The sequence below is a fragment of the Notamacropus eugenii genome, chromosome 4 (genome assembly GCF_028372415.1).
Source record: "Notamacropus eugenii isolate mMacEug1 chromosome 4, mMacEug1.pri_v2, whole genome shotgun sequence".
In the NCBI taxonomy this organism is placed as follows: Eukaryota; Metazoa; Chordata; class Mammalia; order Diprotodontia; family Macropodidae; genus Notamacropus; species Notamacropus eugenii.
The window spans coordinates 35407317-35432524 of NC_092875.1; the positions used below are offsets into that span (position 1 = coordinate 35407317).

The 25208-nt window shown below is 41.7% G+C and overlaps 2 protein-coding genes across 5 annotated transcripts in view; one reads left to right on the forward strand and one right to left on the reverse strand.

Moving 5' to 3' along the window:
* The window catches only part of MYL2 (myosin light chain 2), a 36804-nt gene extending 22507 nt beyond the window's left edge, over positions 1 to 14297 (forward strand). Inside the window, exons 1-7 of one of the 2 annotated variants that reach the window (XM_072600465.1) lie at positions 23 to 111; positions 3674 to 3763; positions 5445 to 5520; positions 7247 to 7351; positions 8294 to 8372; positions 10885 to 10933; positions 13703 to 14297. In XM_072600465.1, coding sequence (XP_072456566.1) covers positions 109 to 111; positions 3674 to 3763; positions 5445 to 5520; positions 7247 to 7351; positions 8294 to 8372; positions 10885 to 10933; positions 13703 to 13801 — 501 coding nt within the window. In that variant the 5' untranslated portion in view covers positions 23 to 108 and the 3' untranslated portion in view covers positions 13802 to 14297. Of the gene's footprint in view, positions 1 to 22; positions 112 to 3673; positions 3764 to 5444; positions 5521 to 7246; positions 7352 to 8293; positions 8373 to 10884; positions 10934 to 13702 lie in introns of those variants that run through there. The other variant, XM_072600466.1, reaches the window with a different exon arrangement.
* Positions 14298 to 22289: 7992 nt separating this feature from the next.
* Positions 22290 to 25208, reverse strand: part of CCDC63 (coiled-coil domain containing 63) — a 55427-nt gene continuing 52508 nt past the window's right edge. For all 3 annotated transcript variants that reach the window (XM_072600467.1, XM_072600468.1, XM_072600469.1), the window contains one exon: positions 22290 to 22478. In XM_072600467.1, the coding sequence (XP_072456568.1) occupies positions 22357 to 22478 (122 nt within the window). In that variant the 3' untranslated portion in view covers positions 22290 to 22356. The remainder of the gene's footprint in view (positions 22479 to 25208) is intronic.

Below are 25208 nucleotides of genomic sequence, written 5' to 3' on the forward strand. Positions count from 1 at the left end.
AACCCTAGGCGGGAAGTATTTATTGTTTCAGGGCTGGATGAGGAGGGAGGGGTAGCAGTGGGGATTCCACTTGTCAGACAGAAGGAGGACTACTTGGCCACCTCCACTATGGTGAGTGGGTACTGGGTCTGACTGGGAGGAGGGTCAAGGGAAAAGGTCTTAAAATGGGCCCCTTCCTCAAATGAGAGTCCCTCTGGCTATTTGGGGCAAGGAAACAGAATTGCAGATTTAGAGCTAGGAGGGACCCTGGCGGTAATTCAACTAGTCCCACTCCTTCCTTTTACAGATGAGGAAACTGAGGCACAGAGAGAAAAATTGCCTTTGGATTTTGGAATCATATATTCAGGAAGGGATCTCAGAGACCACCTAACCCAACCTCAATTTTATAGATGAGGAAACTGAGGAAACATCGGAAACCTGGGCTCCATAAACTTGTTTTCTTTTACTATTTTGACAACTATATTTCAATATAACTTTATTGTATATACTCTAAGAAGGGGTCCATAGACTTCCCCAGACCACCAAGGCAGTACAGGACACAAAAATGGTTAAAGACTCTATCTTGGATCATAGATCTCTAGCTGGAAGGGATCTCAGAAGTCATCTGGTCCAATTCCCCCCATTTCACAGATGGAAAAATCAAGGCCCAGAGAGGACATAGGGTCACAGATCTATGAGCTAGAAGGGACCTCAGAAGCCAACTACTGTAATTCCCTCATTTTGCAGGGGAGAAAACTGAAGCCTGAGAAAAATGAAGGAGCTTGCTCAAAGTCACACGGGTGGGAATAGTAGGAGGTAGAATCTGAAGCAAGTCCTCAGACCTCTCTAGCCAGAACCAGGCTATTTCCACCATGCCACTTAGTCTCTCCCTCCCCCCACCCTCATCCCCACCACTCCCATACCATTTTTTTAAATTCTGAGTCAACTACAGATGGGAAAACTAAGGCTCAGAAAGGTGACTTGTCCAAAGATCACACAGCTAGGAAGGGACAGAGCCAAGACTGAATCCCAAGCTGGCATGCCTCCAAGTCCTTACTCTTTGCATTTGGACACAGTTTACAGTACTCAGGCTACACAAAGTTCGATTCGTTGCTTCTCATGATGGAACCCCAGTCAATACACTGATGGGCCACAAATAATGCAGGCTCCCAGGGAACAGGAGAAGAAAAACCAAATGAGAAAGAGCTAGGGTTTTTTATGGGTTGTCGACTGACCTCTTGCAAAATCAATAACTCCTAAGGCTTGCAAAATGGGATTGAGTGCTTTTAAGGATCAAATTGTAATTCTTTGTTCTTGTTTGAGCACCTAAAGGAAATATATATGTATATGCATATACACACAACATATATATGTGCATATACATACATATATTTATATATAAAATTACATTTAGTAGAAGTCTACATAATATATTTATACAAAGTTTTTATATCATTATATATACACGTACATGTATGAATAGATACATAGGGATGTGCATGTGCAAACATGTGTGCACACATATGTGTATATATGGTCCTTTGGAAGGGTAAGTTTTAAAATATCTTTCTCTCGGTCCTTCCTGTAAGCTTCTTAGGCAGCACCTGAATGTGCTAATTTGTGTCCAGGAGTTGTTCATCAGTGGAATGAATTTGGTGGTAGCAAATTTTGGAATCTACCCTAGGAGGAAGGGATCTTAGGGGTCACCTAGTCCACCCCACCCCCACCCCCACTCCCACCCCTGCATTTTACAAAGGAGGATACTGAGAGGCAGAGAGTTGAAGAGATTTGCTTGAGGTCACACAAGTTTTCAGTGTCAGGCCTTGGACTGAAAGCTGGGTCGTCATGTTCTAAAGGCAGCATTCTTTTATCAATCCTGTCTCTAATTCAGAGGCTAAGAGATTTAGCAATGGAAGTCACATCAGAGGTCATTGAGTCCTCCTGTCTCTGTATCAAAGAGAAAACTGAGGCTCAGAGGGGTGACTTGCCCAAGGTCACACAGCTAGTTAATGTTGAAGGCAGGATTCAAAGCTAGGTCTTCCTGTCTCCATTCCAGCTCTTTATTGACACCACCAATTTGGTCGTTTGCCCAGACTGGGATTCCTTGGCTATTTGGATCCAAGGAAGGAGGTGGGAGGAGAGACAGACAGATAGGCACAGAGAGACAGAGACACAGAGAGAGAAAGGAAGAGAAGAGAGGAGAGGGAAATGAAAGGAGAGAGAAAAGAGGGAGAGAGAAGGGGGAGAGACAGAGAGAGAGTATAAGGAGAGGGAAAGGGAGAAAGAAGGAAAGAGAGAGGGAGGAAGGGAGGGAGGGAGAGAGAGAGAGAGAACTGGGATTTGCACTCTGAAAACTCCTTTCATCTCACCATATTTTCCAGTTTCATGGACCTGATTGTCTTCCAATCAATGCACCTCTCATCACTGACTTACCCATTTGTCAAATGGTTCAGCAGAAGCAGACACTGGCCTTCTTCAGGATAGATCCACAGCTAGCCTCGCATGCCTTCTTTACACATACACGTCTTCATTTAAGTCTTCCAATTCAAAGAGGCAGGTGATTACATTCACAGCCGTAAGAGACAGGATTCAGACCCATGGCCCTTTCTCTCCCCCTATCTGCTGCTGGTTAACACTGCGCCCTACACTTTTTTATTCCTAGATCGCCTTGTCTGGCTCTTTCCTTCCACCCCCTGACTCTCAACCTTAGATTCTCCTTATCTATAGCAGACATAGCCTGTCCCTTCTCCCATCCCACAGACATTAGAATGTGAAAACTCCAGGGCAATTTGGAGCTTTGTTCCTGTATCCCATGTGCCCTACCCAGTAGGCTCTTAATAAATACTTTTGCTAGTAAATTGAATCATGCAGAGGCAGAAGCAAAGTGAGTTAATTCTGCTTAAGGCCTAAGAGAACAGCTAACCTACCTGGAGAGGATGTAAGGAAAAAGAGTTGGTCAGTCAGTCAGGCAATAAACAAGCATTTACTAAGCTCTTCCTACATGCCAGGCATTGGTCATTGAGGAGAATGTATAGGATTGTGCATTTCTCAATTTCTCTAATTGCTGTTGTCCAGTTGTTTCAATTGGGACCCCTTCTGAAGTTTTCTTGGCAAAGATACTGGAGTAGTTTGCCATTTCCTTCTCTAGCTCATTTTATAGAGGAGGAAACTGAGGCAGACATGGTTAAGTGACTTGCCCGGGGTCACACAGCTAGTAAGTGTCTGGGGCTAGATTTGAACTCAGGTCCTTCTGACTCCAGGCCTGGTGCTCTATCCACTGTACCACCTCACTGCCCTAGTTCTGTAAATTCTATGCATCATTTCTTTTGTTTGTGTAGTGTGTTAACTTTAACAAAACTCTCTCACATCTATGATTTCATTCTATCTTCACCACATTCATCTCTGTTTCTTTACTCACTATGTGACCTTGGACTTCACCTCTCTGGGTCTCTTATAAAATGAGAAGGTTGAACCAGAGACTCGCTAAGGCTCCTTCCAGTCATAAATCTTCTGATGCCTTTGAGGATAAGTAGGGCTGGAAATATTCCTGATTTTCAAACGAGAGATTCACGAAGAGAAAGGGTCGGGCCTCCCCAAGGTCATTCACTTGCTCAGTGGCAGAGCCAGAGCAAGATCATACTTTGCTGGATTCCAGCCCACTACTTTTTCCTAATCATGACCATCCTTTCCCTAGGCACCCAAAAAAGCAAAGAAGAGAGCAGAGGGTGCTAACTCCAATGTTTTCTCCATGTTTGAGCAGACCCAGATCCAGGAATTCAAGGAGGTAAGTTTCCTTACTTGAAATGAATGCCTTAAGTCTTTCTACAGGGCTATTTCTTCTCCATAATTCCTAGAAGCATTGGTAAAACCTTTGCTTACGTAAATTTAACGCCCTTCACCAGCTGATTCGCTACTGATGACACATTACTCCCTCTCATCTATATTCCCTGTATGTGACATTGCATCCCTTCATCTCCCACCTCTGTACCTTGGCACAAGTTTGGAAAGTCTCCCACCTCATTTCTGTCTCTTAGAATCCCTAGATTCCTTCAAAATTCCCTCAGTTGTTAGCAATTCTCTCTTCCTCTAAAAGAAAAGTATTTTGTACTCATTTGTATTTTGTATTGATCTGGTTCATGTGCTATTTCTTTTCAACTGACCCTCCAGTAGAATATAAAATGCTCAGAGGCAGAAACTATTCCTGGCTCTATCCCCAGCCCCAATACAGTTGTAAGGAACTCCTAGTAGGGAAAACCCTTCTATCAATTTGGTCGACATCTACTCTTACCTTTGGTACCAAGAAACTGAATTTCTTGCTTTGGGTCCCAGAACCAGTATGATGGGCCTTAAACCCAGGCCTTCCTGATTCCAAGGTCAACTCCCAAATCATTACACCACTCATAAAGAAATGGAAAAAAATCAGCAAAACAAACCAACACATTGGGAAAAGTTTAACAGTGTATGCCATATTCCATATCCACAGGAGTAGCCACGTCTCATCTCTTCCTTTGGAGTCAAGCTTGATCTTTATAATTTTATAGCATTCAGTTTCAATTGTTGCATTTGTCTCCTCTACATTCATGTTGTTGGGGTCATGGTGCCTATTATCCTACTGGCTCTGTTTACTTCACTTTGCATCAGTCCATATGAGTCTTCCCATGCTTCTCGGAATTCATCACATTTGTCACCCCTTTCGGCTCATCACTGTCTCATGTACCGTAATTTGTTTAGCCATTCCCCAATCAATGGACATTTACTTGGTTTCCTTTTCTTTGCTACCACAAAAAGTGCTGCTATAAATATTTTGGTGTAAATGAAGCCATTTTTAAAATTATTGACTGTCTTGTCACCTGGCTATATTAAACTTCATCCTTGTCAAAGGCAGGTACTCTTGGGGAAGAACATCCTGGCTAAACTCCAGAAAGAATGCTACCTCCTACATGTACTTCTCCCTCACTCTGCCTCAACCTCTAGGATGGGGAATCAGCTCTTCAGGATGCTGTGGGATGGTATTGGCAGAAGAAACAAGATATTTGGGGAGGGGAATTTACAAAGAACTAAAAATACTAGCGCACAAAGCACTCATGATAGAAAATGCCATCTACATTCAGTGAAAGAACTACAGGGTTGGAATGCAAAGCAAAGCAGTAGTTATAATTCTATGCAACATGACTAATGTGAAAATGTGATTAATAGAAATGTATGTATACAGCCCATATCACATTGCATGCTGTCTTGAGGAGGGAAGGGGAAGAGAAGGGGAGAAAATTTAAAACTTATGGAAGTGAATGTTGAAAACTAAAAATAAACAAATTGACAACTGTAAAAAAAAAATACTAGCACAGATCCCTCTACTCCTCTCTGGATACACCCATTGGTTATTGATGCATTTAATTAACCTACATCTTCCCCAGCTTCCCTCAGGCTTCTGACCGACCCCCTCTGTTCTCTCCCCGCCTCAACAGGCATTCACCATCATGGACCAGAACCGAGATGGATTCATTGACAAAGCAGATCTAAGGGATACATTTGCTGCCCTTGGTAGGTCTTTAGTTGAGTCTGATTTCTACTTCTCTGGGTGGATGAGTGCCAGGCATGATAGGGCGGTGATGAAGAAAAATTACTTTTATTTTAAAGTTTTACTGATGATAGACATTTGCTTTTATACCCTGGAATAGAACTGTACCTTGTCACAAAGAAAAATGATTAAGCAGAAGGAACTTTGGTTGACCATATATGCAACATTCTATTATACCCATAACCCACTCCCCATCCCCACCTCTTGAGAGATGGAAAAAGTATTGCATTATGGGAGAAGGGAGGGAACAAAAATAATAAAAGAGTAAAGCTTGAGTCTGTTTAGAATTTGATGATGCCATAATAATAAAGCATTTAATATAGGCTATATATTAGGTCATGGAAATGGTATCAAAAGGAAGTCTTGAACCTGGTCTTTGCTAAGATAGGGGTTTATGGCCTGTTATATGATATTCCCGTCTAGGTGGTGCCATAGTGGATAGAGCGTTGGGCTTGGAATCAGGAAGACTCATCATGACTTCAAATCTGGTCTCAGACACTAACTAGCTGTGTGACTCTGGGCAAGTCACTTCATCCAATTTGCCTCAGTTTTATCCTATGTAAAATGAGGTAGAGAAGGAAATGGCAAACTACTCCAGTATCTTTGTCAAGAAAACCCCAAATGGGGCCACAAAGAATCAGACATGACTGAAAAATGACTAGACAACAAATGACCTTCACTCTGTGACTTTATTTCCTCTGAACTCCAGTCTCACTAGTATATACACTGGGCATAATAATGTGACTGGATATAATTTAAAACTTTCTAATGGATAGAACTGACCCAAGGTAAAAAGGGGGTTGCCTTTGGAAGTAATGATCTCCCCATCACCAGAAGTATCCCAGAAGAAGCTAGGGGAACCTAAGTACATCAGGTACTTAGAGCTTAGAGGGATTTGACTCCAAGGTCCTCTGCCTTGTAATCTAGAGCCCTTTCCACAGGGCTACAATGCCTGTCATTTTGGGGGGATAGTCTAAGATCAGGTTCCTGTTCAGGGAGGGGTTGAACCACATGGTCTCTTATTAATCCCTAAGATTGTGTAAGTTTGGGTCTAGGGTGTCTCTGTTCTGAATAATAAGAATTTATGAGTCTTCCCTATAATGGTTTGATTTTCATTTGAATTTTAAGGAGGTAAACTCCAGAGACTGAGAAGCACAGAATTCTAAAATGTTTAAACAAGGAGAGGCTTTAGAACCTAGATTGTGTTTGTCCTTCATTGCTGAAGAAGACCGTGCCATCAGAGAAATGATGACATGACTTGCACTTGACTTTGTTTTGAATGAGGGAGGGCTGTGCCAGTCACCAGCCTCACTTCTCCTCCAGAGTGATCTGATTCCAGTGACCAGATATTCATCAGGATGACTGGAGATGACCTAGGATGCACTCACTGGGAGACCTTGGGTCCTTTAGGCAAAGAATATCCAGGCTAGAAGAGGCCTTTAAATAGGAAATGTCAGAGCTGGGAGGTCCTTAGACCTGAGAATCTCTCCAGTTCTTTTCCCTCATTTTATGGAGAGGAAGCTGAGATCCAGAATAGTAAAAGGGACTTGCCTATGATCACATACTCTTGACAGAGATAGATGGGAAAGCCAGGTTTGGTGACTCCCCAGTCTAGCCCTCTGGCCTCTGGTCTACTGCATCCTCACACCTTTTCCCCATTATGGATCCCACTGTTTGGTTGTGTCCCAGGTCGTGTGAATGTGAAAAATGAAGAAATTGATGAAATGATAAAAGAGGCTCCAGGACCAATCAACTTTACTGTCTTCCTGACCATGTTTGGGGAAAAACTCAAGGGTGAGTAGCTCAGCATCAGGACAGGGCAGACCTGCAGCATCCATGGGTGTGTATGAGAGAGGAGGCATGTGCAGATGGTGTGGGGATGATGAACATTTGCCTGGGGACTGAGAAACTGGCAGTATGTGTGCCAATCAGAAGAGACATGTCAGGACAAGATATCACTGAAAAATTCTGATATTCTCAGCAGGAATTGATCTTCGGGCTTTACTTCATGTCCCTAGGCAGTTTTCCCTTTAAAATCAGCAGGTGAAGCATTCTCGGGGGAGGCCCTTGGGTACAGAGAGCCGGTTTTGTGTCTAATCTTCCCATGAATTAGAAACTGGAGACTCTGGTACCCAGGAAAAATATCATGAGATGGGCCCAGACCAAGAAGCTCAAAAGGTGCCTTGAAATCAGCTTTTGTTAAGAAAAACAAATTCAGTTGGGGGTGAGGAGGAGAGAGTTTGGGGGCATAAGGAGTCATGAGATGGAGGCTGGCACATTAGATATTTCTGAGGAAGTCACTACTGAGAATGCTGAAAGATAAGTCCAGGCCTGAAAAACTCACCTAGAGTATGGTAGCTGGTAGAGGGAAGAAGGGAGGAAGAGGGGGAAGGATCAGAGGAAGTATGTTACTCCTATTGTAATTAATTATTCTTTTTTTTAAAATTAATTATTCTTGCTAACTAGGTGCTAAGCCTAGTGGTTTCCATCTGTTGAAGAGGTTCCACATGCTTCCAGGACCCTCTAATTTTGAACCCCTGTAAGCCCTGATCACCCCATCCTAGTTATGGCTCTGTCTTTGTAGACCCTTTTCCATATAAAGAAGTTTGTGACCTATGCATCCCCAGCAACTCCTGCTCTTGGGGATACTGCTTATTATTTCTCAGGGATATTCACTAGCTTGGATGTCCTTCCCATTTATTCATGACCCATGGAGCTCTCTGTCTTCTGTTCCAGGTGCTGACCCAGAAGAAACTATTCTCAATGCATTCAAAGTGTTTGATCCAGAAGGCAAAGGGGTGCTGAGGTCTGACTAGTAAGTAGGGAATAAATTCTGATTTTTCCCAACTTAAAAAAAGTATTCCAATATTAGTAACCATCCACCAACACAATTGTCCAAATACACCAACAAGAATCTTTTCAAAGCTTAAATATAAAATTGCAAACATCCATTTTAATAGTTTGTTTAGAAAAAAAGGTGTATATGATCAAAATCCACACTTAAAGCTTTCCTTTGCTGACTCATCTTGACATAAAAATAACCATAGTTAGCAAAGATTTTGTTATTTGATCTCAAGTTTATCCATATCCTACATATCTCGAAAAAATATAGGTCCAGGGATGGATTATGGGTCTATCGTCCAAAGACCACTGCAACTAAATCAGGAGCGTTTCGTAACTAGTGTATTTTTTAGTTACAATCTCAATTCAGTTACAGATGAATTGTAATATCAGAGGGAAGAGTGATGAGTTTGGAATCACAGGACCCAAATTGGAATTGCCAGGAATAAGTTAGATTATATGGATTAGATTAGATATTAAAATGGAGGCTTTTGCCTGTCATGTGACACTCCTTGTATGAATCGGTCTCCCTAGTTTCAAAATGGGCATAAGAATGTGGACGTGATGAAAAAATTCCTAATAAATAGAACTGTCCTAAGGTGAAATGGTCCATCCACCTCTAGATCTGTCTGTGGCTCATACCTTGTATGACCTTGGGAAAGGTCTCTGTCCTTCAGTTTCTTCCTTTGTAATATGAGGGGGTCTGACTGATTGGCCCTCAAGTCTCCTTTTAAGCTCTAAAAGTATAATCCTATGAACCTTTGATATTTACTGAAGAGAAGGTCTGCACTGACAAAAATCCTTAAGATGCTGAGCTACATAAATCAGAGATTAAAATTCTCCTGTTTGTTTCCATGCCTACCTTAGAACATTTTTCCTTTTAAATGTGTGGGTGTTGCTATACCATGTGAATAGTGACCAGCTGGTACTAGTTTTTTCTGCTTTCTATCCCTAAGGGATGGGGCAGTCTTTTAACCTTCCCAGGGTTTGTCTATGTCCTGTGGGTAGAGTGGGGTGGTGCGGGGGGTTTAGGGTATGATCTTTAGTTACTACCCTCTCTTCCTTTATTTCTCAATGAAGATTTAATCTGTCACAGCCTATCACAACAATTAGCTCATTTTTTATTCGAGTACCAATAGAACAGCCCCTCAGATCAATAGTCTGCTGTTTTATGGAATTTATGGCAGACAAAAAGTTAGTAGTATAATGGTAATAGCTCAGAGCCCCCACTTGGGAAAAATTCCTAACATTCAGGCCAAGGTTTGGCTCTCTACTCTACAATTTATCTTTAATTAAACTCTAGCTGGGGCAGCTAGATGATGCAGTGGATAGAGTATCACACCTGGAGTTAGGCAGACTCATCTGCCTGACTTCAAATCTGCCCTCAGACAATTACTACCTGTGTGACCCCGAGCAACTGACTTAACCCTGTTTGCTTCAGTTTCTTCATCTGTAAAATGAACTAGAGAAGAAAATAGCAAACCACTCCAGTATTTTTGTCAAGAAAACCCAAAATGAGGTCACAGAAAATTAGACATGACTGAGATGACTGAACAACAAAAGCTCTAGTTAACCCCCTGGGCCTCTTTATGCTTGAAAGGAAAAGTAGGATACAAGAAACATTTAGATAAAAAAATGAGCAGAATAGATTACAGTTTGTTGTGGACAAGCATGGGGAGGGAACTTGGAAGAAAAAGCATATTTTTTTAACTTCCTTCAGTCCTTGAAGAGGTGAGTACAGCTGGTAACTTCAGCCCAAATCTTCTGCTCATAGATATCTGTCAAGGCTATCAACACTCCTTTTCTCTTTCTCCTTGCTGTCAATTTTCCCCTTCTTAGCCTATCAAGTCTTGGACGGAGATGCTTCTCCCAACAACCGCAGCTGCTCAGTTTTTGAAGTCCCCAATCAAAGGGAGACCCTTGTATGGTCTACTATGTTTCTCTGTAAGAATTTTTTGGCGTGATTCAAGTCCACATTCTGCTTCAAAGACCATGGTAGCCCTAAATAATTCTCAGGGCTGAGAGGAGAAAGCCTATGAATCCCAGAAAGTCAGTTAGCTTTCAGATCTCTACTACATGCATATTGAAGATGATGAAGATGATATGTGTTATTGTTTCGGTTTTTTCTTCTTGCCTCATATGCCCCCCCTCCATGTATCTTTGTAAGTTATCACATTCGTTTGGTGAAATAACATCTCATTCCATTCATGGAAGCAATTTGGCCAGCATCTGAGTCAGAAAGACCTGGTCTTAAATCTAGCTTCTAACATCTCATGGCCAAGTGACCTTGGCACATCATTTAACCTTTCAGTACCTAGGCAATTCTCCAAGACTATAAATTATAGATAGTTTGCTCATCTACAATGATGGAAGGAATTAAAAATCCATATTCTACAATTTTTTTTAGTCATTTCCCAACTCCCTTCAGTATGTCCTTCCTAGTTTCTTGCCTCTGGAATCACAAGGTTGCTCTTCTCTTTTCACAGCATCCGGGAAATGCTCACCACCCAAGCAGAGAGATTTTCTAAAGAGGAGGTAAGGATCCATCCCTTGTGCTCATCAAACTCCCAAGTCCCTGGACTTGATCCCTTCACTGGAGGGGACAACAGTACCCACAACCTCACCATGCTGGACAGGCATCAGTGTAAGCTCCTCAAAGGCAGGCGCTGGATTTGTTTTGGGTATTATGTCTCGGTCCCTAGCACTGATCCTGAAACATGATAGGTCCTTAATAAATACTGATTAGATTTGAAATGAATAGTGGTGAGATCTTTGGAGCTGGAGCTCAGAAAAACTGAGTTCAAATCCCATCTCAAGACACTTAACTAATGTGTGCCACCTTGAGCAAATCATATTACCTACCTCAGTTTCCTCCTCCATAAAATGGGGAAAATAATGATTGTAGTAGTCACTTCAGAGTACTGTTGTGAGATAACGTAGACAGAGGGCTATATAAACTTCAATTACTATTATTATCAGAACCCTCCTTATAACACAGGTGTCTCTCAGCTATTCACTCTGTCTTGCAGGGATAGAAAAATAGATTCCGAATGGTCTTCTGAGGCCTGCTGAAACTGTCACTTTCCTGTTGGACCGACGTTACCACTGATATGCTCAATGATCTTCCTTTAAAAAAAAAATAAGTCTCCCAGGATGGAGTCTAGGAAGTGCTACAATTTACATATTGATTAGCTAGGATTCTGCTGTCCTTTTTTGCTAAGAACTCAAGCAATGATAAAGAACAGCCATGAGTTCCATTCTTCTCTGTGCTTGCTGTGACTGAATACAAAATACATTATCGTTTGTTACTTAATCCCCTATTTCTCAGTCTTTCTGAAACAGGATTCCTTTTGATATCTATCTGAGGTTCACAGATGTTTTCCATGCCTCCTATGTTCGTAGTCATAGGCTCATAGATTCAGAGCTAGAAGATAACTCAGGGGCCAGGTAGTACAACCCTCTCATTTTACAGATGGGGAAACTGAGGACCAAGGACACACAGATAATAAGCATCAGATTTGAATCCAGTTTCTCAGACTTTTAAGTCAGTGATCTTTCCACTGTACCACAGTGATTTTAATTCAATTCAACATAGGTTCATTAAAATCTACTATGTCACAGGGAGTATGCAGGGACTGATACAGAGAGAAGATGAAAAATAGTCCGTGCCTTCAAGGAGATTACATTCTACTAGGGGATACACTATGAAAAGAGAGAAGCAAATAAAGGATCATCTAAGGCAAGAGATAACATCAGCACCTACAAAAATGTGAGAAGATCAGAGAAAATTCCCCTTAGATTGTAGAAACTGAATTGAATTGGAGGGAAGAATTCTAAGAGGTGAGGGTGAAGGAAAAATGCATTCGAGGTATGAGAGACAGTCCATGTATCCAAGGAACAACAAATAGGCTAGTTTGCTGGAAAATCAGCTTTGAGTAGAGAGGTTGAGTCTAGAATCCCATCCTCCTTGAGTCTCCCAGCTAGGTCTCCCCATGAGATCTCCAGCTCTCATCTCTTTACTCCCTCTGTCCCTTATCAAGCAGTTGCTAAATCTTTGTGTTGGTCAGCAATGGAATTTCAAGGAACCATGGACAAAGTCTCAAGTTCAGTCCTTACAATCTGTGTCAGTTCTCAGTCTGTCATGGGTTTATTGACAGCGTACAAATACATTTTATGGACACACTTCACTCCTATGAGAAGGGTCGTGCGATGTGCTGGTAAATATTTAACAAACAACTCTCTGGGGGGAAAAGGTATGCACACACACTTTTAAGTTTAATATGCATTAGTAACATTTTCCCTTCACTTTCTTAAGTCTAGACAATCAACAAACCAATAAATCAGTCGCTGAGTTGTAGCGTTTGCCAATTTCCAAAGTTTAAATGCTCAGACTGAAAAATTAATGGTGGGCTCTTGCAAGACTGATATGAGCTGGCTCCAGCACCACCCAGTACGCACTCCCCTTCACATACCATCTTGCGGTCTCACTTTGACCTGACTCTGACCACCCATCTTAATAGCTGAAAACTCAGGCAGCTGTTTCTTAGCAGACAACTGACCGGTTCTAGAGGACCTGAAGCTGTTAGGGGTTATGCAGTTTTATATTCTGATAGACATAGGGAGCTCTCACCAGTGTCCTTCTCATTGGGTAAGCAGATCTCAGGTACCTTTGTGTGCACTAATCATGGGTAGGTCAAAGAAGGCTAAACATAGAGTCAGGGATGATATTCATGTTCAATCAATCAACCAGCCCTTTTGCACCAAGTATTACTCTAGGCTGAGGATACAAAGTCAAAAATTAAACCACCTCTGCCCTCAAGGAGCTTATATTCTATGAGGAGAAACAATAGGTACACCTATAAATAAACATGAACTATACATAAAATTACAAGGTACTTTTGGGAAAAGAAGTAGGGATACACTAGATCTGAGCTTGAATGGAAGCTAGAAATTCTAATAGGTGAAGGTGAGCATATTCTCCTAGACTGTACAAAAGTTTGGAGACAGGCAATGCAATACTATAAATGAATGACGGAGAGCAAACTTCTTTGCTTGGAATGTAGAATGAGTGAAGGAGAGTAATACTGGAAAAGTAAGCTGGGGCCACATTAAGAAGAGCTTTAAATGTCAAAGAAATATGTACTTCATTCTGGAGGCAATAGGGATTGTGTGAGTTTTGTGGGATATTCATCAGTTGCTTTTCCTGTCTCTAGGGGTCTATCTAACTGATCTGTTTCAATCATGGTCCCCATCTCCTTCAGGATATGTTCTCTCATTCTTATGTTTTGATGTGTTTGGTTACAGATTGACCAGATGTTTGCAGCCTTCCCTCCAGATGTGACTGGACACCTAGATTACAAGAATCTTGTACATATCATTACACATGGAGAAGAAAAAGATTAGGAGTGGGAGGGTTTTCTCCTGTTCCTTCATCCCTTTCATGGCTAGTAAGTGCCCCACCTACCCATTTGTTCTGGTCCTCTGTTATGCAGCCTGTATCCCTAATCTTACTCCCACTTATTAGCTTTACATTCTACTGGGGGATACACTATGCAAACAGCCAAGTAAATAAAGGATAATGTAAGGCAAGAGATAACATCAACACCTACAAAAATGTGAAAAAATCAGGGAAAATTCCCCTTAGACTATAGAAACTGAATTGAATTGGAGGGAAGAATTCTAAGAGGGTGAAGGAGAAATCGGTTCTATGCAACCCCAGCCCTCTCCACCCTGCCCCTGCCCTTCCATATCCCACCACCCTTGCTTTTGGATCCTGACTCTAGCTTTCCTTTTACAAAATGAGATATAAACATAAATTGAAGGTATTTCTTGACTGCCATGAGCCCTTTCTGCTAGAGAACATTTTCAATGCTTCTCTCAATAAAATATTGAAATGGGCTGTTTGTTTTTTGTTTTCAGTTCTTTCCATTTACATTGTTGTCATCGTTATTACCTTTCTTGGGTCCTGCTTATTTTGCTCACCATCATTTCATATAAATCTTCACAAGATTCTCTGCTTTCATCATAGTCACCATTTCTTTGAGAGCAGTGATATTTGGGGACCACCACTTCTTTAGCCATTCCCCAACTGATGGATACATATACTGTCTCCAGTTCTTTAGTATCATAGAAAGTGCTACTATGGGCATCTTGGCATACGTGGTCCTTTCTATCATTAATGTCCTTGAGATCTATGAATGGAATGCCTTTTAAATAGGCTATCCCCAAGTGCTGAGGTGGAGCCAAGATGGTGGAGTGAAAGCAACTCTCTTAGATACCTATAAAAAGAGAATCTGAATGGATTTTGGAGTGACAGAATCCAGTAGGAGACAGAATGTGGCAGATTTCCAGCCTAGAACACACTGGAAGGTTGACAGCAAGGATCTGTTGTGTGGGGCTGGATGAGTGCACAGGCCATACCAGCATGGTCCCACCATGGCAGGGCCAAGCAGGAAGCCTCTGGTGGTCTGAGGCAGCTGCCATACTGCAAAATCTTGGACATGTCAACCCAGGATGGAAGTCCAGTGGAACTGAGTGAGAAAGAGCAGCGGAGCCCCAGGTAACTGCAGAAGCTGCTCCTGACACTGTCAACCCGCAGATTAAATGTCTGTAAGTCACCTATTTGAACTTCCAGGAGCCAAGATGGTGGAGTGATAGGTAAATGCTCTACCCCTCCCCTTGTGGACCTTGAAAAACCCATAAAATATTTCCCCAGGAAGAATCCAGGGACAGTGGGATCAGTTGAAGGGACAAACAGTCTTTTAGCCCATGAGGCTAGGAAAATCACAAAGGGGGTCCCTCTTGCTGTGACTGAAGGAAACCAGTGCAGGACTGGAGCTGTCTCAGACAGTCCCACTTCAGTGAGCCAGGAGGAGATCCTGAGCCCCAGGGGAGTAGAGCCCACAATTGTCAACACTGAGGCACCCAGGTGTGCCTCAGCACATCCAGGGGAATAGGGAAGACCCTAGTGCAAACACTAGTTCACCAACTACTGAGCCTGCCTATGCTCAGGAGAAGAGACCCCCTGTGGCCAGACCACCCTCTCCCCCACACTTAACACAGGAGACTCCAGGGTAACTCTGGAGAGACTTAGACAGATTTCACTTGGCCTCTGTTTATGCACATCAGCCAACTCAGCACCAGGTAAGCTACAGCATTCTAGCCTCTAGCTGAAAAAACCAGAGGCCGCAATACACAAAGCCTTAAGTTCTAAACACAAGAAGAGTGGGACAGAGCCCCTTGTGTCCCAGAAGCAGAGATCCATTTTAAAAACCAGAAAAAGGACAATCATCATGAGAAAGAAGCAAACCAGAAAAGATAAGACCATAGAATCTTTCTACAGGGACAAAGACCAAAATACAAATACCAAAGAGGGCAGCATTGAGACTATACTCCCATCTTAAACTTCAAAAGGGAATATGAACTGGTCTCAAGACCAAAAAGCATTCTTGGAAGAGCTCAAGAAGGATTTTAAAAGTCAAAGTAGGGAAATAGAGGAAAAACTGGCCAATGATTTTTAAAATATGATGAATAGGCTATCTCACAGTCACATTTGTTGTTGTTCAGACCTTTCATTCTTGTCTGACTCTCTGCAACCCCATTTGGGGTTTTCTTGGCAAAGATACTGGAATGGTTTGCTGTTTCCTTCTCCAGGTCATTTTTCGGACGAGGAAACCAAGGCAGACAGGGTTAAAGAACTTGCTCAGTGTCACAGAGCTAATAAGTGTCTGAGGCTAGATTTGAACTCAGATCTTCCTGACTCCAGCTCTAAAGCTCTAATCCACTGCACCACCTAGCTGCCCCAAAGTCAGATAGAGATGGTTTGCTAATCCAAATTCATTGAATTGAAGGAATTTAGGATTGGTATACAGAATAGAATTTGTCAACTCACTTAGAAGCTACTGACTAGAATAAACTTGAAAACAATTGACATATAGCCCTTTAAGGTTTACAAAGCATTTCACTTCTATTAAAAAATAATAGTTGGTGTCTACATGGTGTATGAAGGTTTGCAAAGGTTTTGCCTTATTACTATTATTAACAGATCACATTTAGATAGTGACTTAAGGTTGCAAAGCACTTTACTTACATTATTAACAATATATTTTCAACAATTATTCTTAGTAATAGTGACAAAGTGACTAGACAGTCAACTTCATAGTCATGAAGACCAAGTATAAGTTCACTCTGACACATAATAGCTAGTAATCCTGGGAAGATGATTTAATTTTTTTGTGCCTCAAGTTACAAATCCCTGACAATAGATGAGCTTCATGGGTAGGAGGAGTTTCCTTAGTTTCCCTGTACCAAGAATATTAGAGGAGGAGGAGGAACATGGGAAGAAGGAGGAAGAGGAGAAGGAGGAGGAGAAGAAGAAGGAAGAGAAGAAGAAGAAGAAGGAAGAGAAGAAGAAGAAAGAGGAGGAGAAGGAAGAAGAGGAAGATGAGGATCAGGTGTGCAAAGCACTTTGCATATATCTTCTCATTTGATCTTAGTAATAATAGCAGCTAGCATTTATATAATGCCTACTGTGTACCAGGCACGGTGCTAATTGCTTTACACACATTATCTCATGTGATCCTCACAACAACCCTGGAGGTAGATGCTATGATTATACCCATTTTGCAGTTGAGGAAACTGAAGCAGAGAGTGTTTAAGTGATTTGCCCAGGGTCCCACAGCTAGGAAGTATCTGAGGCAAGATTTGAACCCAGGTTCTCCTGGCCATAAGTCTAGAGTTCTGTACACTACACCAACTGTAGCATGTTTCCCTAAACACAATGACCCCCTAGGGGTCAACCCTGGAGCCCAAACTGCCTACTTTAGGATTCTGTGAGCACTGAATTTCTCTGCTTTTCTTTACAGTGTTTTCTTGTTCTCCAAATGTTTGAAAGATACTGAGGCTTAAAGGAGAGCAAGAGCTTTGTGCACAGCATGCAGAATCTCCTCTCCAGCCCTCATCTTTTATTTAAAGCAGGGTCTGAGAAGGAATATGCACATCTCCTGCTGCCAGGAGGCAAGGAATATATTCTTCTTGTGTCCTTTCAGCCCCTGCCCACTGACTACTAATCTCATCTCCCAGATCAGGGGATCATGACTCCAGAGCTGAAAGGGACCTCAGAGGCTATCTGGTCCAACCTTCTCATTTTACAGATGGGGAAACTGAGGCTCAGAGAGAGGAAATGACTTGCTCAGGGTCACAGAGTTTAAATCGTGAAACTAAACTTACAAGCCTATGTCTCCTGACTTTATTCCCAAGATCACTTGAAACGCCCTCACAGTGTTTCTTCATTGGTCAAACTAGGGATTTGGACAAGGTAACCTTTGAAGGGCTATCTTTTCCGGCTCAGTCTACAACTCTTTGAAGCCGTCTTCATATATTAAAGGGTCTGTCACATGAGAGAGTGTTTAGATTTGTTTTTCTCGGTCCCAAAGGGCATAACTAGGAGTGATCAGTAGAAACTGGAAAGAAATTGGTGTCTGTAAACTCTAGGTCAGGACTTAACTCAATTTCTGGCAAAATTCTTGAATGCATTGTTATAGCAAGAGATTGGGGGTATTTTGGAAGAGAAGCAGTGACCTCTGAAAGCCTGAATGGCTTCATTCAGATGGGTTCATGGCAGGATAACTTCATTCGACAAAGTATTGGGAGGGTTAAAGAGCTGTACCTAGAGTCAGGAAGACCTGGGTTCAATTCTCGCCATGGACACACATTGGCTGTATGACCCTGGGCAAGTGACTTGCTGTCTCAGTGCCTCAAACAGCTGAGACAAAAAAGCAGCAGATGGGTAGAGTGACTTGGACGTAATGATGAAATCATAGGTCCAGTCCAAAACTAGAGCTACACTGGCCAGGCAAATATATAGTATTACAGCTAGAGTTTACCTAGATTTCCTGAGTTCAAATCTGGCCTCAGACGCTTACTGGTTGTGTGAACCTGGTTAAATCCTTTGACCCTGTTTGCCTCAGTTTCCTCGTCTGTAAAATGAACTGGAGACAGAGATCGCAAACCACTCCAGGATCATTGCTAAGAAAACTCCCAATGGGGTCACAAAGAGTCAGACAGGGCTGAAATGATGGTACAACTGCCACAACCTGGATCATGTTGTCTTTATCAATAACATGGAAATATGAGGGTTGCATGGAACATGGGTTTGTCATCTGTTGAGTTACTGGACCCAAAGAGTAGGCATTAATGGACTGACATCAGCTAGAGGTAATATAGTAGGGATTACTACCATATTACTGGGCTTAAAGTCAGGTAAAACTTGGCTGCTAAACTCACCTCACTATGTGACCATGGGCAAGTCACCTAAAGTCTTTGAGCTTGTTGGGGTGAACTCTGGGGATGATGACACCTACAGTACCTCCCTTCTAGAGTCATTGTGATGATCAGCTAGGATGAGAGAAAGTGTTCCATACTACTTAAAGTACTAAAAGGTAGCTGGCATCATTGTTATGACTTGGAAGATCTCTGATGATCTGCCCCAGGGTTCTGGGCTGTTCAACTTTTTCTCAGAGACTTAGATAAATATAGAAAGTACATCAATCAGATTTTCAAATGATAAGAATTTGGAAGAGAAAATCAATATATTAGGAGACAATCAGGTTGCTAAAATATCAACAGCAGCTAGCTGAGCCTAAAATCAGGAAGACCTGAGTTCAAATCCACCCTCCAACAATTCCTACCTGTGGGACCCTGGGCAAGTCACTTAAACTCTCTCTGCCTCACTTTCCTCATCTATAAAATGGGGGTGATAATAGCACCTACCTCCTAGGATTGTTGTGAGGGTGAGATAAATTAATATTTGTAAAGCATTTAGCACAGTACCTGACACATAGTAGGTGTTATATAAAAGCTTCCCCTATTGGACAATTATAATAATGATAATAGACATTTGGAGAGCATTTCACAGTTTACAATGAAAGCAACTATTATCCCCAAAGATGTATATAAATTCTAAGTCATATCCTAAGAGTTCCATAGGTCTTCAATGGGCTTACTACTCTGTATCTCCATATCTGTCTCTCTTTCTGTCTCTCTCTGTCTCTGTCTCTGTCTCTGTCTCTCTCTCTCTCTCTGCCTGTATCTCTATCCCTTTGTCAGTCTCTGTCTCTACATGTCTGTCTCTTCCACTCTTTCTCTGCCTCCTCTTCCCTTCTCTTTTCCTTCCCCCTCCCTCTCTCCTTTCACTCTTTCTCTGTCTTTTCTCTGTCTGTCTCCCTGTACCTCTGTTTCTGTGTGCGTGTGTGTGTGTCTCCAACAAACTGCCAATCTTTCTGGCTCTAGTAACACACTCTATGCCAGTTTCTCAGGTGAGGTTAAGAAATATCTATATTACCCTCCAGTCTTTCAATATCATCTCCCCAGTACATGATGACAACAACAACCTTGTCTCTTCAGGAAGCCACTGCTTTCTCTCCCCAGGTCTTTTCTTCATCACAAAGACAAGTTCAATGAGACATAATCTGGTAGCTGTTCATCCAAAAAAGATCTGGGGTTGTTAATGGACCAGAAGCTCAACATGAGTAACAATGTGATATAGTACCCGTAAAAGCAAATGCCTTTGACTATATTAAGAGAAGCTGAGTGTCTAGTACTAGAGAGGAAATAGCCCTATTGTATTGCCCTGGTAGGACCACATCTGGCATATGAAGTTCAGTTCTGGGCACCATGTATTGAGAAGAACATTTAATAAACTGGGAAATACCCATAAGAAGGAGTCTAGGATAGCAGAGCCTCCAGTTCATACCAAATGAGGAGTAACTGAAGGAACCAATATTCAGCCTAGAGAAGAGAAGACTTAGGGGGATGTTGGCTTCACTCTTTGAAGGGCTGTGGAGTGGAGGAGGAAGCACAATTGTTCTTCCCGTCCCCAGGGGCCATGAGAAGATGCAATGGCTGAAATGTTCAAGGGGCAGGTTTAGGAATGGTGCAAGGGGAGAGATTGAAACAATTAAGGCTATCCAAAAGTGGGACAGAGTGCTTTTCACATGTTGTGAAATATCTTCCTTCTTTTGATTTGTCTATCATCTAAGACTGTAAGTACCATTCTTAGATTTCTGCTTGTACAAAAACCAGAGGTCAAAGGCCATAGTTTGCCAACCCCTGGTCTAGATGGATAAGTTGGGCTGTTCAGTTGTATCTGGCTCTTCATGAACCCCTTTTGGGGTTTTTTGGCAAAGATACCAGAGTGGTTTGACACTTTCTTCTCTATTTCATTAGGAGGAAACTGAGGCAAACAGGGCGAAGTGACTTGTTCAGGGTCACACAGCTAGTAAGTGTCTGAGACCAGATTTGAACTCACTAAGTTAAATCTTCCAGCAATCCACTAAATTACATAGCTGCCTTAAGACTGTGGGCTTTTTTATTTCATTTTAATTTTATTTTTTCTCAATTACATGTAAGCAAAATTTTAAAGCACTCTTTTAAAAACAATTTTGAGTTCTCAACTCTCTCCCTCCCCCCAAGAAGGCAAACAAGATAGTATGTTTCACATGACTTCACATGTATAATCTATATTTCCATATTAGCCATGTTGCAAAAACAAAAACAGACTGAAAAAGAACAGCAAAGAAAGTTAAAAAATAAGTAAACTTCAATTTGCATTCATATAGCATCAGTTCTTTCTCTGGAGGTGGATAGCAGAATTGTCTTGGATCATTCTATTGCTGAGAGTAGCTGAGTCATTCACAGATGATCATCATACAATACTGTTGTTACTGTGTACAATGTTCTCCTGGTCTGCTCATTTTGTTTTGCACTAGTTCATGTAAGTCTTTCCAGATTTTTCTAAATCATCGTGCTTGTCATTTCTTATAGTACAACAGTATTCCATCACAATCACATACCACCATTTGTTCAACTATTCACCAAATGATGGGCATCCCCTCCAATTTCCACTTCTTTGCCACCACAAAAAAAAGTTGTGATAAATATTCTTATACATATAGGTTCCTTTCCTTTTTTCATTTTATCTCTTTGGTGGCATTGCTTGGTTAAAGTTATCAAACACAGTTTGATAACTCTTCAGACATAGTTCCAAATTGTTCTCCAGAACAGCTGGATCAGTTCACAACTCCACCAATAGAGCATTAGTGTCCCTATTTTTCCATACTCTCTCTCTATATGACCTTTAAGTAAGACAGATGTGACTTTTCAAAGAATCTCTGAGCTGAAAGACACCTCAGAGGTCAATGAGGCTGTCTTGAATGAGAACTCCCTCTGCCATATTCCTGACGAGTGACCACCCAGTCTCTGCTTGAAAACCACTAACTTGCAAAAAACAGATCACTTTACAAAATCAAGTCATTCTTGACGTAATTTTCCTAACCTGCAAAATGAAGGGGATAGCCCAGATAATCTCTAGTGGTTCATCTATAAATTTTTTGAAAAAATGAGGGACCTCAAAATTCCAGAATATCAGAGTGGGAAGAGACCTCAAAGACATCTAGTGCAACCCATAGCTGAATAACAATATTCCCTATGATATGAATGGATGGATGGATGAACATGTGAATAAATGAATAAAAAATCATGTATTCAGGGCTTCCTATAGATCCAGTAAATGAGTGAATGAATGAATTTTTATGAATGGATGAATTTAGCAAAGGAATAAATGAAAATCATTTATTCAGGACATAATGTAGTTATTACATGCTAATACACTGTGCTAATATTCCTGACAAATAGTCATCCAGTCTTGGGAAGCTTGAAAACATTGAGAGAGAAGGAACCCACTACCTCCTGAGAGAGTTCAGTTGACTTTGGGAGAGCTGTCCTTGGTAGGAGATGTTTCCTGCCATCAAGGTGAGATTTTCTTTTTTGCACTTTGACTTTTGCAGGCCCAAGTGTTTCTGGGGGAGACTGGCAAATGAAAGCACCAGCAGACTTACAGAACAAAATGTTTATTCTACATAGCTATGGTACACACATGACCCAGCGCTGCACCACCCAGCCTATGTCATCAAGGGCTTCCTCTTGCCTCTGATGTCTTCATATGTATTATCTGACATATCCCTCAAATTGTGAATTTCTGCCGCCAGATGACGGAGGTCACTGTGGTCTAGAGGTTGGTCAGCTGTCTCAAAGAAAGTGAAAATTAGCCATGGCACTAAATAAAGGTCGTTTGTCTAAGAAAGGGCTTTTCTTTTCTAATCATCTCTTGCCAATATACAAGATCCCCAAACCTAGACCTCCCAAGGTATCTTCAAATTTCAATTTAATTTGACAAGCACTTAGGAGGGCAGCTGGTGGCACTATAGTTAGAGTGCTGAGCTTGGACTCAGGAGAACCAGGGTTCAAATCCTCCCTCAGACATTATGTTTGGGCAAGTTAGTTAACATCTGTTTGCCTCAGTTTCCTCAATTGTAGAATGGGGATAATAATATCTCCCAGGGTTGTTGCAAGGATCAAATGAAATGATATTTGTAAAACCCATGACATACAATAGGTGCTGTAAAAATGCTAATTCTCCTCCTTTCCCTTCTCCCTAGAGTGATGGATCTGGAGTCAGAAAGACCTAAGTTCAGATCAAGCCTCAGACACTAGTTGTGGGAACCCTAATAAAATCATTTACCCCCCTGGCCTCAACTTCCTTATCTGTAAAATGGGGATAATCATAGCACCTACCCTCCTAAGGTCATTATAAGGATAAAATATTGGTAAAGTGATTTGTAGAACTTAAATATTTGTTGTTATGGTATGCTAGACACTATGCTGGGGGCTGCGAATAAAACGGACAAAATGACAAGCAGCACCTGCCCTCCAGGTCCTTATATTCCATTGAAATTTTCATTCATCTAAATTTAAAATGAGAGACTGATCAAAGCAGCAGAAAGCTAGCCTTGAGTCAGGAGGTTCTGGGTTCAAGTCCCGCTTCAGACACATACTGGTTTGATGACTCGAAGTATCACAGACATTCCCCATCTGTATGGGCAGAGGAAGTGACCTCTACCAATAAAATCACACTGTTGTCAAAAACAATTCTAAGGTTCAAAACAATTTCTAAATGCATGGGTCATAAAATTTATCAGGATGAAGTTGGAAGAAGGTAGGCAGGAAAATTGGAAGATAAATTCAGACTGATGATGAGAAAGAATATGGACAAATTACATATACGCAGATTCACACTCATATACACACTCTCACATTCACACACACCTCACACTCATTTATACACACACACACATATATATATACTCTCATGCATTCACACTTACATCTCCCACACTCATATTCACACACATACATACTCAGATTCACACACTTCTACATACACGTTCACACTCACACCTCACACATCTCACATACTCATATACTCATATTCACACACATCTTGCACACACACTTATTTACATACATTACCACATTCAAATCTCATACACACATACTCATATCTCAGACACCCTCATACACTCACATACACATTCATACTCACTTACATCTCACATCTCACACTCATATACCCACATACACTTACATTCACACACATACTTACACATACATTCACACTCACATCTCATACACACTATGAAGTCTAATTAAATAAGATCCAGCTGTTCTGGAATTTCTTGCTTGAAATGACCATCAAACATTTCAAGTGGGTTTACATATCAATCCCTTGGGTCAATGTAGCCTATCCACACCACTGCTTTTCATTTTCACATGGAGATCACTGGTTCATCTCTCATCTTAGAAGCCATCAAGTACAACTCTCTCCTTCTGCAGATCAGGAAACTGAGGCCCTGGAGATAAACTTCCCTGCCCAAGATCATCAAATATTCAGCGAGTAGGGATCTGAACTCACATTGTTACACCAAACCCTTTTTTCTTCCTTGTGTTGGATAGGAAGTCCCTTCAAGCACTTATCTGACCAGTCCTGTTCTACTAAGTGATAAGGGATCCCAGATTTAGGGAAAGAAGACACCTTAGAAGCTATCTGATCCAACCCTTCCTTTGACTACTGAGGAAATGGAGGCATATGGAGGTTAAGTGACTTGCCCAGCGTCACACAACCAGTCAGTGTCTGAGGCAGGATTCTTGAAGTGTGATTATATTTTAAAATTCTTTTCCCAACTATTCTTGCCAAGTTTTGATCTAATTGTTGGTGTAAACGCAATATCAGGAGCAGAGAACAAAACCCAGAGGAACCGCTAGTCTTTGGTTGTGTTCTTGTGGATTTTTCAAAAATCCTATGTGTAGGGCACAAGTGTTTACATTTCTGTCCTAGCATCTTCATGTTTCTTAAAAAGGACTATCTACCAGAAGGGAAACAGGGGCATGGGAAAGGACTGTGTTGTGTGTATGCGTGTGTGTGTGTATGTGTGTGTGTGGGGGGGTGCACGCGTATCATAGTGTGTTAGAACAAAAGGAACCACTTTATGTCTGAAAAGTGCCAGGGATTTGGCTGCATGATGCTGGCCCCTAATGGAGCTAATGCCATCTTGGGCTCCATTCTAGAGAGGGATACAGCTCGAACCCCACCTTCAACAGGAGATAGACGGCCAACCCAGGCCTCCTCTGTCTCCCAGGTAAATCACCTTGTCTTTTAAGCTGAACACCCTAGGTCCTCACCCTAGGTCTGCTGTCATCCACATTAGATGACACATATTTTGAGGTTAGGGACTACTGGTTTTGCATAAGATTCAAGGATCAAAAATCTTGAACTGGGAAGGGATCATGGAGGCCAATTAGGGCAACCTGCTCATTTTACAGATGAGAAAACTGAGGCCCGGGGAGGGGAAGTGATTTTTTGTAAAGAAGTCATAGATGTAGGGCTGGGAAGAAATCTTAAAAGCCATCTAGGGCA